General features: G+C 39.9%; 1 protein-coding gene across 4 annotated transcripts in view; it reads left to right on the top strand.

Annotated features, from left to right (window-relative positions):
• PHF8 (PHD finger protein 8) overlaps positions 1 to 14,765 on the top strand; it is a 93,172-nt gene that overhangs the window by 36,039 nt on the left and 42,368 nt on the right. For 2 of the 4 annotated variants that reach the window (XM_043569768.1, XM_043569766.1), the window contains exons 9-14: positions 5,126 to 5,213; positions 5,581 to 5,687; positions 6,808 to 6,899; positions 9,361 to 9,450; positions 11,288 to 11,590; positions 12,346 to 12,449. In XM_043569768.1, the coding sequence (XP_043425703.1) occupies positions 5,126 to 5,213; positions 5,581 to 5,687; positions 6,808 to 6,899; positions 9,361 to 9,450; positions 11,288 to 11,590; positions 12,346 to 12,449 (784 nt within the window). The remainder of the gene's footprint in view (positions 1 to 5,125; positions 5,214 to 5,580; positions 5,688 to 6,807; positions 6,900 to 9,360; positions 9,451 to 11,287; positions 11,591 to 12,345; positions 12,450 to 14,765) is intronic. The other 2 variants (XM_043569770.1, XM_043569769.1) reach the window with 1 other exon arrangement.

The following is a 14,765-nucleotide window of genomic DNA, read 5'->3' as shown; positions in this document are numbered from 1 at the left end:
TGGGTGCATACCTAAGAAAGGAATTGCTGAGTCATATGTTAGCTCTGTTTTAACTTCTTGAGGAATTACCAAACTGTTCTCTAAAGTACCTAACACCATTTTACATTCCCACTAGCAATTTATAAGGGTCTCAATTTTTCCACATCCTCCTCAACACTTGTTCTTGTCTGTCTTTGCGATTATAGCCATCCTAGTGCATGTGAAGTGGTATCTCGTTGAGATTTTATTTTATTTTTTATTTTTTTAATGTTTATTTTTGAGAAAGACAGAGCGTGAGCAGGGGAGGGGCAGAGAGACAGGGAGACACAGAATCTGAAGCAGGCTCCAGACTCAGCTGTCAGCACAGACCCCGATGCAGGGCTTGAACCCACAAACTGTAAGATCATGACCTGAGCCAAAGTCGGATGCTTAACCGACAGAGCCACCCAGGCACCCCTCACTGAGATTTTAATTTGTATTTCCCTAATGATTGTTGATGTCAAACATTTTTTCATGTGCTTATTAGACATTTGTGTATCTTTTTATGGAGTAGAATCTATTCAGAACTTTTGCTCAATTTTTGATTAGGTAATTTGTCTTTTTATTGTTGTGTTGTAAGAGTTTTTTTAATATATATTTTGGATATTGTACCTTATCTTATATGTAATTTAAAAATATTTTCTCTCTGGGGGTTGTCTTTTCAGTTTCATTATAGTGTCCTAGAAAGAACAAAAGTCCAGTTTATCTACTTTTTTCTTTATTTGCTTGTGTTTTCGGTGTTGTATCTAAGAGACCATTGCCTAATTCATAGTTTAAGGTCATGAAGATTTACACCTGTGTTCTAAGAGCTTTATAGTTTTAGTTATTACATTTAGGTCTTTTATCCATTTCAAGTCAACTTCTGTATATGATGTGAGGTAAGGGTCCAATATCATTCTTTTTCATGTGGCTGTTCAGTTGTCCCAGAACCATTTGAAAAGACCATTCTTTCCCTAATGAATTGTCTTGACACCTTTGTCGAAAATCAATTAACCACAGATGTATTTGTTTATTTTTGCACTTTGAATTCTATTCCATTGGTCTATAGGTCTGTCCTTATAATAGTATCACACTATTTCAATTACCATATATTTCTAGTAAGTTTTAAAATCAGAAAGTGTCAGTCTTCCAACTTTGTTTTTCTTTTTCAAGATTATTATGGCTATTCAGGGCCCTTGTATTTCCATATGAATTTTTAGCCTGTGGTTTGTATAGGTTTTTAGTAGTTGCTCTTGTTTAATTTATATGTATAATAGATATATACATCATATCACAGTCTGGTATTGACATTTTAATTAACATTTTACCAGTTTGAGGGGAAGGTTGAAACCTTACCTCTATTCACATCCCTTTACCCTTCCCATTTATAATGTATTTGTCTTAAATATTTCTTCATACATTGAGAACCATATCATACAGTGTTTCAATTTTTGTTTCACTGTCAAACATAACTTCTAACACCCAAGAGAAGGAAAGTCTATTTTATTTACCTGTATTTTTTTTAATGTTTATTTATTTTTGAGAGAGAGAGAGCAAGCAGGGGAGGGGCAGAGAGAGAGGGAGACACAGAATTTGAAGCAGGCTCCAGGCTCTGAGCTGTCAGCACAAAGAACTCAATGCAGGGCTCAAACCCACGAACCACAAGATCATGACCTGAGCCGAAGTCGGACGCTTAACCGACTGAACCACCCAGGCGCACCTGTTTGCCTGTATTTTTACTCTTTGGTTGTTCTTTCTTCCTTCCTGGTGTTTCAAGATTCTTCTTTTATCATTTCTTCTCTGTTTAGAGTTTTAGGGTAGGCCTGCTGTCAGTAGATTTTCTTAGTTCTCCTTCATCTGTAAATGTCTTGATTTCCCTTTTATTCCTAATGGATATTTTTGCTGGATTGATAGTTCTTTCAGCACTTGGAAGAATGTTGTGCTGCTTCCTTCTTGCCTCCATAGCTTCTGATGAAATTTTGGCTCTCATTCAAATTGTTTTTTCCCTTACATGTGTCATTTCTTGCTACTTGTAATTTCTTTTTTCTTTAGTTTTCAGCAGTTTGACTATAATGTGTCTTGGCATGTATTTCTTTGGGTTTATACTGTTTGTGTTGACTGAGCTTCCTGAATGTGTAGGTCTATGTTTCTGTCATATTAGTGAAGAAATTTTTAGTTGTTATTTCTTTGAATGATTTTTCATCCCCACACTCTCACTTCTTTTCTTTGGGTCTCTGATTATCTGAATGCTGTATATATTTTGCTGTAGTCCACAGATCCCTAAGTTTATTTTTTTCAGTCTATTTCCTCTTTTGTTAATATTGAGTACTTTCTATTTCTCCATTGTTTTTATTCTTCTGTTGAGTCCATCTGTTTTCATTATTTCAGATACAGTATTTTTCAGTTCTGAAATTTACATTTGTTTCTTATATCTTCTCTTTCTGTTTTTTTTGTTTCAAGCATGTTTATAATTGTTCATTGAAACATTCTTATGATCACTGCTTTAAAATTGTCATACAGCTCTAATATCTTTGTCTAATGTTATGTATTGTATAATTCTGGATTTTTTGTTGCACAGATTTGTCTATTCATATGTCAATATCATATTGATTTGATTACATTGGTTTTATAGAATGTTTCACAGATGGTGAGGCAAAATTACCTCCCCTCATACCCATCTGTTTTTCTCTTTTATAGGTTTCTGAGCCCAGGCACTTATTTATCCATTTATTCATCTTTGAATCCTTTGCCTAATAGGGTCTCACATAATACCTTTTCTATGCTGGGCACTTAATAACTATTTGATGAATTGAATTTGTCTACCAGAGATTTGAGTTGGATTAATTGCTTATTGGTATAAAGTCACACAAACTGGGTGTAATCTACTTAGTTCCATAAGCATTGCAGGTCTACTGAATGCCCCTGCATTGGTCTAGGTGCTAGGGACAAAAGATTGATAGATCATTTCAGTATAATGTTCTAGATTTTTTTTTAAGTTTATTTATTTTGGGAGAGAGAGAAAGCATGAGCAGGGGAAGGGCAGAGAGAGGGAGAGAGAAAGGATCCCAAGCAGACTCTACTCTGACAGCATGGAGCCCAACACAGGGCTCAGTCTCATAAACCGTGAGATCATGACCTGAGCCAAAATCAAGAGTTGGATGCTTAACCGACTGAGCTACCCAGGCTCATTTCAGTATAATGTTCTAATAGCCACAATGGAGTCATTCACCAAAAGTTTTGGGAGCGGAAAAGAACACTTAGTCTAGCTGGAGGTTTGTGAAAATATTCTCAGAAGAGTAACACCTGGCAGATAAATGTAGGAGTGACCAAGAGGAGAAAGGCAGAAAAGGCCTCTCAGACATAGGGAAAGGCATAAGCAAAGCAAGGCTATGTGAAGTAGTTTGTAGATACTGGAGCCTAAAGATCAAAGGCTGGAAACAGGTGAAGCTGAGAAGGTAGGCGGGCTGAACTTACCCAAGAGGTGCTGGGGGATCACAGTAAGTTTATTTGTTTATGTAGCAAAAGATATAAAGAATAATGTAATAAACATTTATGTGTTTGTAACCCAACTAAAAACATAAAACGTTGCAATTATATTTGAAGCCCCCTGTATACCTCTCCTCACTTCATTCCCATTTTTCCCTCTCTGAGCTAGCCATTGTTCTGAAGTTGGTGATTATTTCTATTCCTTTATTGTATAGGTATAGCTCACCAAACCAATATCTAGTATTGTTTTACATGTTTTTGGATGTTATGTAGATGGAATCATATTAGACAGTTCTTCCCAACTTTTTCCTATGGACATTATGATTATGAGATTCATGCTGATACATGTAGTTGTTCACTCAACTTACTTTTCAATATTCTATTGTATTAGTATATGGCAATTTATCTATTCTCCTGTGGATGTACATTTTATTGAAGAGTTTTGAGCAGGGGATGACATGAGCAGATTTGTATTTTAGATATATCACTTAGGGTTGAGATGTGGAGGATAGACTTCAGAGATTGAGATTAGCACAGAGCAGTGGTTTACAAACACTTTGCACTTAGGACCCCTTTATACTCTTTAGTATTACTGAGAACCCCAAAGGGCTTTTATTTATGTGGATTATAGTCATCAATATTTACCATATTATAAATTAAAACTGAGAAAATTTAAAAATATTTGTTTATTAATTCATTGAGAAATAAACTCATTACATGTTAGCATGATTAATAATTTTTATGAAAAATAGCTATTTTCAAACCAAAAATGCAGTGAGAAGAGTGACATCTACCTTTTTAAAAATCTTTTTGATGTTTAGATTAATAGAAAATGACTGATACTTAAATCTGCTTCTCGGTGTTGTGATGTCATGTCATTTACCCTCTGGAAAACTCCACTCTACACCTGTGAGGGAATGAGGGTGAAAAAGACAACATCTTAGTATTATGAGCATAGTTTTGACCTTGCATATGCTCTGAAGGAGTATCAGGGAGCTTCAGGATTCCCTGGACCATACCATGAGAACTGCTGGTGTAGAGGAGCCAGTTTAGAGGCTGTTGCAAATAGCCTAGGTGACAGGTAATAAGGGATCTGAACCAAGGCTTTGATAGGATGGATGGACCGGGAAAGGAAGATGAATATGAGAGATATTTAAGAGTAGAATTAGAACTTCCCAGAAGGCAGTGTAGGGTTAAGGGCAAGGAGAATAATTGAGTTCCATCTAGGTGCACACTGTACACAACCACCTTGTGAAATAGATATTTAGCTAGAAGATGGCAGACTTTGAACCCAGGTTTGTTCAACACAAAAGCTCTTTGTTTTACCTGGAGTAGAGTTAGAAGGGATAGACTTGGCAAGGAGGTAATGCCCTTCTAAGATATGGGAGAGAAGATGGGTGAGGCATCAAAGAGACTTGGGGTTGAGAGGAGGAAAGTCGAAAGAGTTTATTAACCCCAAAAGGTGGTCCAGTTTAGGGTTATAATGGTGGCAGAATGGGTGTTGGAAGAGTGGAGGAACTAGAACTTTCTGAGTCACTGCTGGCTGGCTGCTCTAAGGAGTTCTGTTTGAGCTGAGTAGGCAGTGATGTCCAGAGGAAGTAAGGTCCTCTGCCAGCTATGATTTTGCCATGTTACACTGCAGGATGGATCCATGCTGTGCTGACTCCCGTGGACTGCCTTGCCTTTGGAGGGAACTTCTTACACAGCCTTAACATCGAAATGCAGCTCAAGTGAGTACTGAAGCTATTGTGATCCTGAGTTGGCCATTCCCACCTGCTAGAGTCCTTGAGTTCTCCCCTATAGTGAGAAGTGCAGCATAGAAGGAGGCGAGATGATGAGAAGGGAATAGATACTGGTTCCTGATAATGATCAGTGTGAGAATGAATACCCCTTCCTTACTTAGTAGTTTTGTGACTTTGGGTAAGTCACATAACATTTGAGCTCAAGTTTCCTAACCCACAAAGTTGGATCTTACAGGGTAGTTGTGAGGATTAGAGATAATGGATACAAAACATTCAGAACAATACCTGATACACAGTAGGTACTCAGTAACAGGATCCTTATTATCATTGCTATTATTGTGCCTGCTTCCTCTAGAGCCTATGAGATTGAGAAGCGGCTGAGCACAGCAGACCTCTTCAAGTTTCCTAACTTTGAGACCATCTGTTGGTACGTGGGAAAGCACATCCTGGACATCTTTCGAGGTATGGATCCCTTTCCCAGCTGTCCCTTTTGCCCTGCTTCCCCAAGTGTAAGTGTGTGTGTGTGTAAACATGGAATCATATAGTGTGTGATCTTTTGAGATTGACTTTTTTTTTATTAAGTATAATGTATGGTAGAGCATGTATTTTAACTTTATTTAGCAAAGGTGGCTGAGAAAATTGAATTATAGTGAAATTATCCGTATCCCCTGCTAATTAAAGTAAGAAACTCAAACTGGACAGTCTCAGAGTTTCCTGAATGTGCTTCCCATGAGATGAGGACAAGGCCAGTCCTGACCATGCTGGCATCATTGTGTTGGTATCAGACCAGGTGGTAAGCCAAACTGCTGGGTTTCTTCTTTTCTGCTTTGAAATGGAGCAGCAACCTTGCTCAGACCTGAGATTCTTCAAGGTAACTTGGCCATGAGCAATCAGTATTTTAGATTTACAAAGAATCTCAAAGGCCAATGAATACAGTCTTCTACCTACTACTTCAGGCCCTTAATCTGCCACCTAGACAGACTGCACTTAAGTGTTCAATCAGAGGCTCAATGATTAGCCAGTTGTTACCTGTTCTGAATAGCTCAGTTCAGTAGAAAATTCTGTATTGACCGTAAAGCTGGCTATTTGTCATAACCTCCTCTTGGAGTGACTCAGGGATAAGGGCATTTATTAATGGCCCTTCATGTCTGTGTAGGTTGCAATCATGGTTCTCCTGAGTGTTTGCATTTTGAAACCCAAGAGGCAGAGCACACTTCCAGTGTGGTAGAAGGAACATAGGCCTCAGATTCAGATAGACATGGCTTCAGTCTTAGCTTTGGCAGTTACTAGGTATGTGCCCTTGGTTAAGTCTCTTTGCTTCTCTGAGCCTCAGTTTCCTGGATAGTAAAGTGAAGATAATGATGCTTGGGTAGTAGGTGGGTATAAAGATTAAATGAGATAGTAGATGTTAAATGCCCAGCATGTAGTAGGTACTCATTAAATGAACACTATTGTAAGAACTGAGATCTGGAGTCATGCCTAGAACCCTGAGTATTTTCTCTGATTGCCTGAAAAAAGAAACAGTTCCTTTGCTTCCCCACATGGCTTTATTGACCCTCTGCCTTCCTCCTTCGCCCTTTAGGTTTGCGAGAGAATAGGAGGCACCCAGCATCCTACCTGGTCCATGGTGGCAAAGCTCTGAACTTGGCCTTTAGAGCCTGGACAAAGAAAGAAGTAAATATACTTATTTCTCTACCTCCTTTATAGTTGTGGCCTCCACAGAGACTGGCTTTGGGTAGATGCTTTGGGGTGGTGGATGAGACCAGGGAGGCTTGTGGCCTTCTGGGGTTAGAATGGAGGACTGGGTTAGGACTTTTTGGATTACATTTTTAAACCTTTCTTTCTGATTATAAAAAGTGATACAGGCTTACTCTAGAGAATTAGAAAAAATACAGAAGAGTGTAAGGAAGGAAAAACATCACCTGTAATTTTAGCACTCAGAGGGAATTAACATTAATCTGTGGGTGTATTTTCTTCTGGTCTTTTTTATATGCATTTAAGAAACATGATTGCTATCACTATACATACAATTTTGTATCTGAATTTGTTAGCTTATGTTAATTTCCTGTGTCCTCAAAGTTCTCCACGAACATTTAATAGTTACATGATATTCTTTTGCAGGGATATACCATCCTTACCTAACTGCTTGTTTATTGTTGCTTTATTTGGGGGGTAGTTATTGAAAAATCATGCAGTGACTATCTGTTTGCATCAGCCTTTTTCCCTCATCTCTTGATTGTTGCTTCAGGATAGATTCCAAGAAGAGCAATTTTGGGCTCAAAGTATATGAAAAAAACGTAAGGCTCTTACTGCATACTGCCAAAATGGCTTTGTAGAAATATACCAATGTCCATCTATCCAATTGAATACTAAACAGCTATAAAAGAGAATAAGGAAGTTTTCTCTGTACTGATCTGGAAAGATCTCCAGAATTTGTCAAGTAAAGATGTAGAATCATGTATATAATGTGCTTCTTTATGTGTTAAAAGTGGGGAGGGGGGACAAGAATTACATTTATATGTGCTTGTATTTGCCTGAAGACACAATCTGGAGGGATGTAGAAGAAAAGTGGTTACCTGTGGGTGCGGGCTAATGGGACTGATGGCATGGACAAATGTATGTTGAGACTTTTCAGTATATCTCTTTATATTATTTGATTTTTGAACTCTGTAAATGGATTACCTACTCAAAATGTTGACTTAAAAAAACAATTTTAAGAAATACAAAGAAAGAGAAATATCAATATTGTTCTCATGCTTTTGATATTCTTTATAGACTTTTCCCCCTGCATATGGAGATCTTCAGCCATTAGGGGCTTAACTTGTACAATGTCTCCATTTCCTGTTGCCAACCTTCCCCTCAGATATCCTTGGACTTCATGTCTTGGGCCTTCTCTTCGTCCCTGGACTCACCTACACCTGGGCCTTAGCCTACTGTTATGTTTCTCCACATCCCTCAGGTGTGGCTGCCTTGGGTTTCATTTCGGACCTTCCCCTCCCCCCCTCCATGAGGTGAACTTTGGAGTGACTCTGTCCCAGGAATAACAAAAGGGAGGGAGGGCGGGAAGAGTCTTAAGCACTCAGGCCCTGAGCCAGGTTGGCTCCAAATAGCACAGCCAAAGGGAGCTGGAGGAGAGTAGGACACAGATCTGAGGAGCCCATTCTTATGGAATAAGTCTTTTGTGAAGTGAAGATGACTTCCATGGGAGGTACTCACTCCCTGACCTTTCCAGAGCCCTTGGGCTGGGTGGAGGGAGCTATTAAATTTATCCAGCTGGATCACATGGGTTCTCGGACCCCACCCCTGCCCAGCCACCAAAATAAAGATGGATTAAAAGAGTCAAGGAAAAAAGAAGATTCAAACCATGGGAAGTAAGAAGGTAATGCTGAGGAGTTTTTATCAGTCCTCTGGATACAGAAGTGAAGTGAAAACTGGTAGAAGAAATCACAAGGGAGAAACTTGGGAGATCTGTCTACATAAAGATGTAAATCTTGAGGATTCAAAAAGATTACAAACAAATTAAAAGAGAGACAACCAAGAGGTCTTAGCCTTGGTTGCTGTTGAGCTAGCCATGAGCCTAGCACTGAGCTCTGTCCTCACAAGTAAAGAGGCCACGTTCTCCCCAGGGATTCTGGACTTTTTGAGGGCTATGGCCCAAGCCCACCATTGAGTTCCTCACACCTCTTGACACTGCCCTTTATCAGATACAGGTTTTGCAAATACTGCCTCACAGTCTCTGGTTTGTCTTAATAGTGGTTTTGGAAGAGAAGATTTTATTTTTTATGAAGTCCAATTTATCAGTTGTTTTTCTTTTATGGTTCATGCTTTTTGTGTCCTCAGAAATCTTCGTTTAACCCAAGGTCACAAAGATTTTCTCCTCTGTTTTCTTCTAAAGGGGTTATAGTTTTAGATTTTACATTTCAGTCTATGATCCAATTTAAGTTTGTGTGCCTGTGTGTGAGTGTGTGGTGCAAGATGTGGATTGAGGTTCTTTTTTTTTGCATATGGGTATCCAGTTGGTCCAGTACCATTTGTTAGAGTAACTACCCTATCCATTGAATTACCTTGGTACCTTTGTCAAAAATCAGTTGTCCGTTTATGTGTGGGTCTATTCCTTATGCCTTTTGTTTGACAGGCTCTGCCAGACCACGAGGATGAGATTCCGGAGACAGTACGGACCGTACAGCTCATTAAAGATCTGGCTAGGGAGATCCGCCTGGTGGAAGTAAGAAGCAGGGGAGCAGGGGAGGCGTTTGGGAAGGGCTCAAGGCTCAAGTGGCAGGTCAGGCTTCTTCAGTTGGCTTGAGAGCTCAGGGGAAGGGTTGGAAAAACCCCACCAAAGATTCTGTTTATTCATTCATTTAAATAATAATAATTATGTGCCTTGAGTGTCTCTCACATTAGGCTAGGTGCTTAAAATACGTAATTCAGTGTCTTCCCACAAAGAACTTGGAATCCTGTAGAGGACTCTGGGCGAAGTTTACTGCCTGAGCCTCAGTTTCCTTGTTTCTAAAGTGGGGATAATTATACCTACTCAGGAGTTTGTTAAAAGGGTTACATAAGGTAATAGATGTTGAGCATTAAGTATAGTACTTGGCACATAATAGGTATTCAATAAATTCTGATGGTGGGTCACAGTAGTAGTGGGTGGTGGAGTTCATAGTAGTAGTTGTTGTTACTAATATTTTGACTCAGTCTCTGCATTCTACAAAATGACAGCTGTTCCATGTTAAACATGATTACAAAGCCATGTTTCAACAGGTGCTTATACCACAAGGCAGTAAGGTGTAGATGGTAAGAGACTCAGAGAAACTTGGGTTCTGGTTCCTGCTCTGTCACTTGGAAGCCTTTCAGAGCCTTAGTATCCTTATCTGTAAAGGAGAATAACACCACCTTTTCAGAGTTTTGTTAGGATTAAGAGCTAATGTATGTAGAGCCCCTCGAACAGTGCCTGGCAGAGTAAGTACTCAATAAATGTGAGCCATTGTTATTAATAGACTTTGCAGCAAAGAGAGAACTCAGTGTGGGCTGGTGAAGTAGCAGAGGCACCAGAGGAGAATTGGACTTAGGGAAGATTAAACTTTCCTTTAGCTCAGAAGCTGTCAACTTTCCATTTAGCACTCAGGATATAGGCACTCAAATCCATGCTAAAGGGTGGTCAGCGTGAGCTACTGGGAAGTTGGGCTTTCTAGCCTCACTGCTTACAGCATGTTTCACTGCCTACACCATAGCTTACATTGTCCACCTCCTACCCCATTTTCCTGTATTCCCATCTGTCACAGTCCTTCAGAGTTTAGTTACAAGGCCTACCTTTTCTCCAGCTCTTTGCACTTAAACCAATTTTGTATATACAAAATTTTGAGCTTGTTAGAAAAGGACTTAGAGATGGATCATGTTTGGTCCATTGGCTTTCAAATGTTTTAAAGCAGTGGAACCTTTTTTTTTCAAATGAGATCCTACATGGAAGCTGAATCAAAGCATAGCTGCAGTGAATAAGATAAAAACAAGAGGCTTAGAATTACACATGTTCCTCTTGTTTGCCTTCTACCTACTTCCAGTCTTCAGGGCTCCTCCCAAGAAGTTCAAAGGAGCCACAGATCATCTTTTAAAACCACCTTTCCAGTCTGATCCTTTAATTTTACAGCCAAGCAAACAGCCTCAGAGTGTTCAGATCACTTACCTGTGGTCACAGAGCTAGCTAGTAGCAGAATCAGGACTAGAACCTCCTGCAGTCCTTAGAGTTGGAACCATAGTTTAGTACTCAAGTATTTTCTGTCTCATGCCAGCTGCATTTGGAGTCTTTTCTCTCCAATTTTGACAGTAGTGCTGGGCTTTTTCTCTGCTCGTCTTCTCCTTACTTGTCAATGGCTGGGTAAAGATATGCCACCCCGTAAATTCTTGATGACACATTGTGAAAAAAACTAGGGTGTGCATCTAGATGTGGAGCATCCGTAAGCCACTTCCATGGCAGTAGTGCCGGTGCCATGAACAGTCCTCTGCTCTTAGCATAGAGAGAACTCTTGAGTAAGCTCTAACCCCCTCGTGTACTAACACTCTTGTAGGATATCTTCCAACAGAACGTTGGGAAGACGAGCAATATCTTTGGGCTGCAGAGGATCTTCCCAGCTGGCTCCATTCCCTTAACCAGGCCAGTCCATTCCACTTCAGTATCCATGTCCAGGCTGTCACTGCCCTCCAAAAGTGGTTCAAAGAAGAAAGGCCTGAAGCCCAAGGAACTCTTCAAGAAGGCAGAGCGAAAGGGCAAGGAGAGCTCAGCCTTGGGGCCTGCTGGCCAATTGAGCTATAATCTCATGGATACATACAATCATCAGGCACTGAAGACAGGCTCTTCCCAGAAAGCAAAGGTGGGTGCTGGCCCATGGGTTCAGCCCAGCCCTTTTGGGTCCCTTGGAAGAGCAGGGTATCAAAAGGATTGTCTTCCCACCTCCCTTAGGGCCCCTGGTGTTTGGCTACCAGTCCCACTCATATAACAGGCATTTATTGAGACCTTGTCTGTGCTGGGCACTGTGATAGGTGCTGTGAATGTAACCTTCAAGAGGCTGACAGGCTAGTGAGAACAGCAGGCATAAAAACGAATGAGTGCAATGAGGTATTGTGGATGCCATAATCAAGGGTGTGTGGGGGACCCTGAGACACAGAGGGGTGGATGATTTTATGTGGGCATAAGCTATGATCAGGAGCTCTTCTCTCAAAAAATGACACTTGAGCTGAATCTTGAAATGCTGGTTGGGAACGACATTTAAGAACATGGTATATGAGTGTCATGTTGGAGTCTTGAACAGGTCCTTAAGAAAAGCCCTTCTCTGGGGCTCTACCTTGCTTCAAGATTGTGGTGTTCTCCATGGGCATGTGAAGATCCTCTCCCCTCTTTTTAGAGAACACGGTTTACAAGATTGATAGGTTTCCCCTGGGGTAGCCATTCATTGTCAACCTCCTGTTCCTGGAATCATTTGGGGTGGGGGTGGGAGACAGTGTAGCAGAAGGCCTTGGTTCAGGTGATTTTAACAGTGAACTCAACCAGTGAAACCGGAAGGAACTGGTCATCGTGATTCACATGGGAGTCCCAGACAGGTGACAACTGAGCCTCCTCCTTCTGCAGTTCAACATCACTGGTACCTGCCTGAATGACTCAGATGATGACTCGCCAGACTTGGACCTTGATGGGAATGAGGGCCCGCTGGCCCTGTTGATGTCTAATGGCAGGTGAGGTGGGAAGAAGGAACACAGAGATACTGGGGCTGTCAGTTGCAACATGTCACTGAGACAAGGCATGGAATTAGGACCTGGGGCTGGAATATGGGTGGGGGGTGCTTACTGTACTTGGGGAAGGACCCAGATATTATGAGATATCATTGCTTAGTTCAGAGAACTATGGTTGTGTTAGGGGAGAGGCCTGGAATCTAATTGGCAGTTTGAGAAAAATCTTGTATACAAGTTCTAAAAATTTCAGCAAGTCAGTGGGTCAGAACCACTGGCAGGAATAAGAAAGTATAGCATACTGGTTAAGAACATTCGTTTTTTTATATACCTTTTGCAATTAGATTTTTAGGAATTTTGCAGAAATATTTGCACAGGTACGTAAAGAGAAATGTTCAGTGTTCACTGCATCATTGTTTGTAGTAGTAATTAGGAACATGTTCATCAGTAAGCATTGGTTAAATGAATTATGGCACATCTATAGAGTGGAATAGCATGTAGCTATTAAAAAGAATTGAATTAAAAAAGAGTTAAATATCTATTGACATGGGAAAATATCCAAGATATATTCTTAAGCGAAAAAATCAGGTTGCAAAATAATATATAGTAATAGTTCCATTTTAATTTTTAAAAATGGTGTGTGTGTGCGTGTGTATATGCTTGTGTAGAAAAGTGGCATACATATTTCTTTATTTTTATTAAGTGTTTGTTTATTTTTGAGAGGAGGACAGAGGATCTGAAGTGGGCTCCGTGCTGACACAAACAAGCCCAATGTGGGGCTTGAACTTACAAACCATGAGATCATTACCTGAGCTGAAGTCAGATACTCAACCGACTGAATCACCCAGTGCCCCTTCCTTCATTTTTAATTTTTTTTTGAAGAGGTTTAAAATTTAATTTATGCAGTTTAAAATTGAAAAAGTACAGAAGAATACTTAGTGAAAAATTTTGTTCCTGCCCCTCCCTGTTCCCCAGTTCCCTTCCCTGTGGACAACCAGTGTCAATGATTTTCTTCTAGAGATAATTGTACACATTCATGCAAATAAGTATATTAATCGTATATTTTATACTTGTCACATCAAACTTGTAATAGTAGTTCTCTCTGGAAAGTAGGAGAAGGGAGCCAGGAGAGTAAATTTTTACTTCAGTAGCATTTGAATTGCGTACAATGAGCATGTATTACTTTTCCTAAAATAATTTTTAACAGAGCATTTTCTAAAAGAATAAAATAAAAGCATTCACAGCAAAAAGCACGGGCTTGGGAATCAGGCAGGTCCAAGTTTGAATCCCAGCTCTGACACAAATTCACTGTGTGATTTTAACAAGTTAATTAACCCTGCACCTTAGTGTCCTCATTATATCTCTTCTATAGATAAACTTCCCCTCAGGTTGTTGGAGGACTAAATGAGATTATGTATGTAAAGTGCCTATCACAGGGCCTGACACATAGTAAATGCTTAATAAATGGTAGCTCTTATAAATAAAATGATGAAGATTAAAGGTGATGGTGGTGGTGATAGTGATGATGGTGTGGGTATAGCCAGAAGCTAAGTAGATCATCAGAAACCCTGAAACACATAGGCAGAGGCAGAAGACCGTAAGAGTGATCGTCTGGACACTCAGAACACCAGACAGGAAGAGTCAAGAGCCAAAGTATGAACAGTAGAGGAATACAAGCATCAAGGATACCTTCATAGCCTTTTTGTAGGAAAAGGCCTTCAGATCCCACTTAGCTGAGAAATCAGTGAAAAGGGAATGTGAGAGCAGGGCAGATTCTGAAAGCAGCAGAGCTGTTCTTGGGGTTTGAGAATCTAGTTACTAAATAATAATAGACTGTTGAGCATTGTCTTTGTCCATGGTCGATCTCCTGGGTAGTAAAAAATTGAGAATCCTAAGGATCCAACCTATAATGGCTGTTGAGAATACAATGAGACATTTTCCCCTTCCCCACCAGTCTCTTTTTATGTTGCTTCTGTCACCTCCTGCAGCTGCCAGAGACTGCTGTTAAGTCAACCTAAAGAGACAAGGTACAGAAATATTTGCAGACAATATGATATTATGGCTGGGCTTTTCTCCAGAATAATCCAAGGTATAGACGAAACAAGACTGGTTATTGATAATTGCTGAAACTTAGCTGAATGTAAGGTACATGAGAGTTTTTTATACTTTTATATTTTTGTATATGTTACACATTTTTCACAATTAAAAGTTAATAAAAGATCCAGGGTATAAATAGCTGCCATTTATTGAGCTTCTGCTTTGCGTCAGATTTTATTTTAGCTGTTTAGTACATTATTTAGTCCTCACAACAACCTTGAAGTG

The sequence above is a fragment of the Prionailurus bengalensis genome, chromosome X (assembly GCF_016509475.1).
Source record: "Prionailurus bengalensis isolate Pbe53 chromosome X, Fcat_Pben_1.1_paternal_pri, whole genome shotgun sequence".
Lineage (NCBI taxonomy): Eukaryota > Metazoa > Chordata > Mammalia > Carnivora > Felidae > Prionailurus > Prionailurus bengalensis.
Note: the sequence above shows the minus strand (reverse complement) of the source record. Positions and strands in the feature narration are given on the sequence as shown.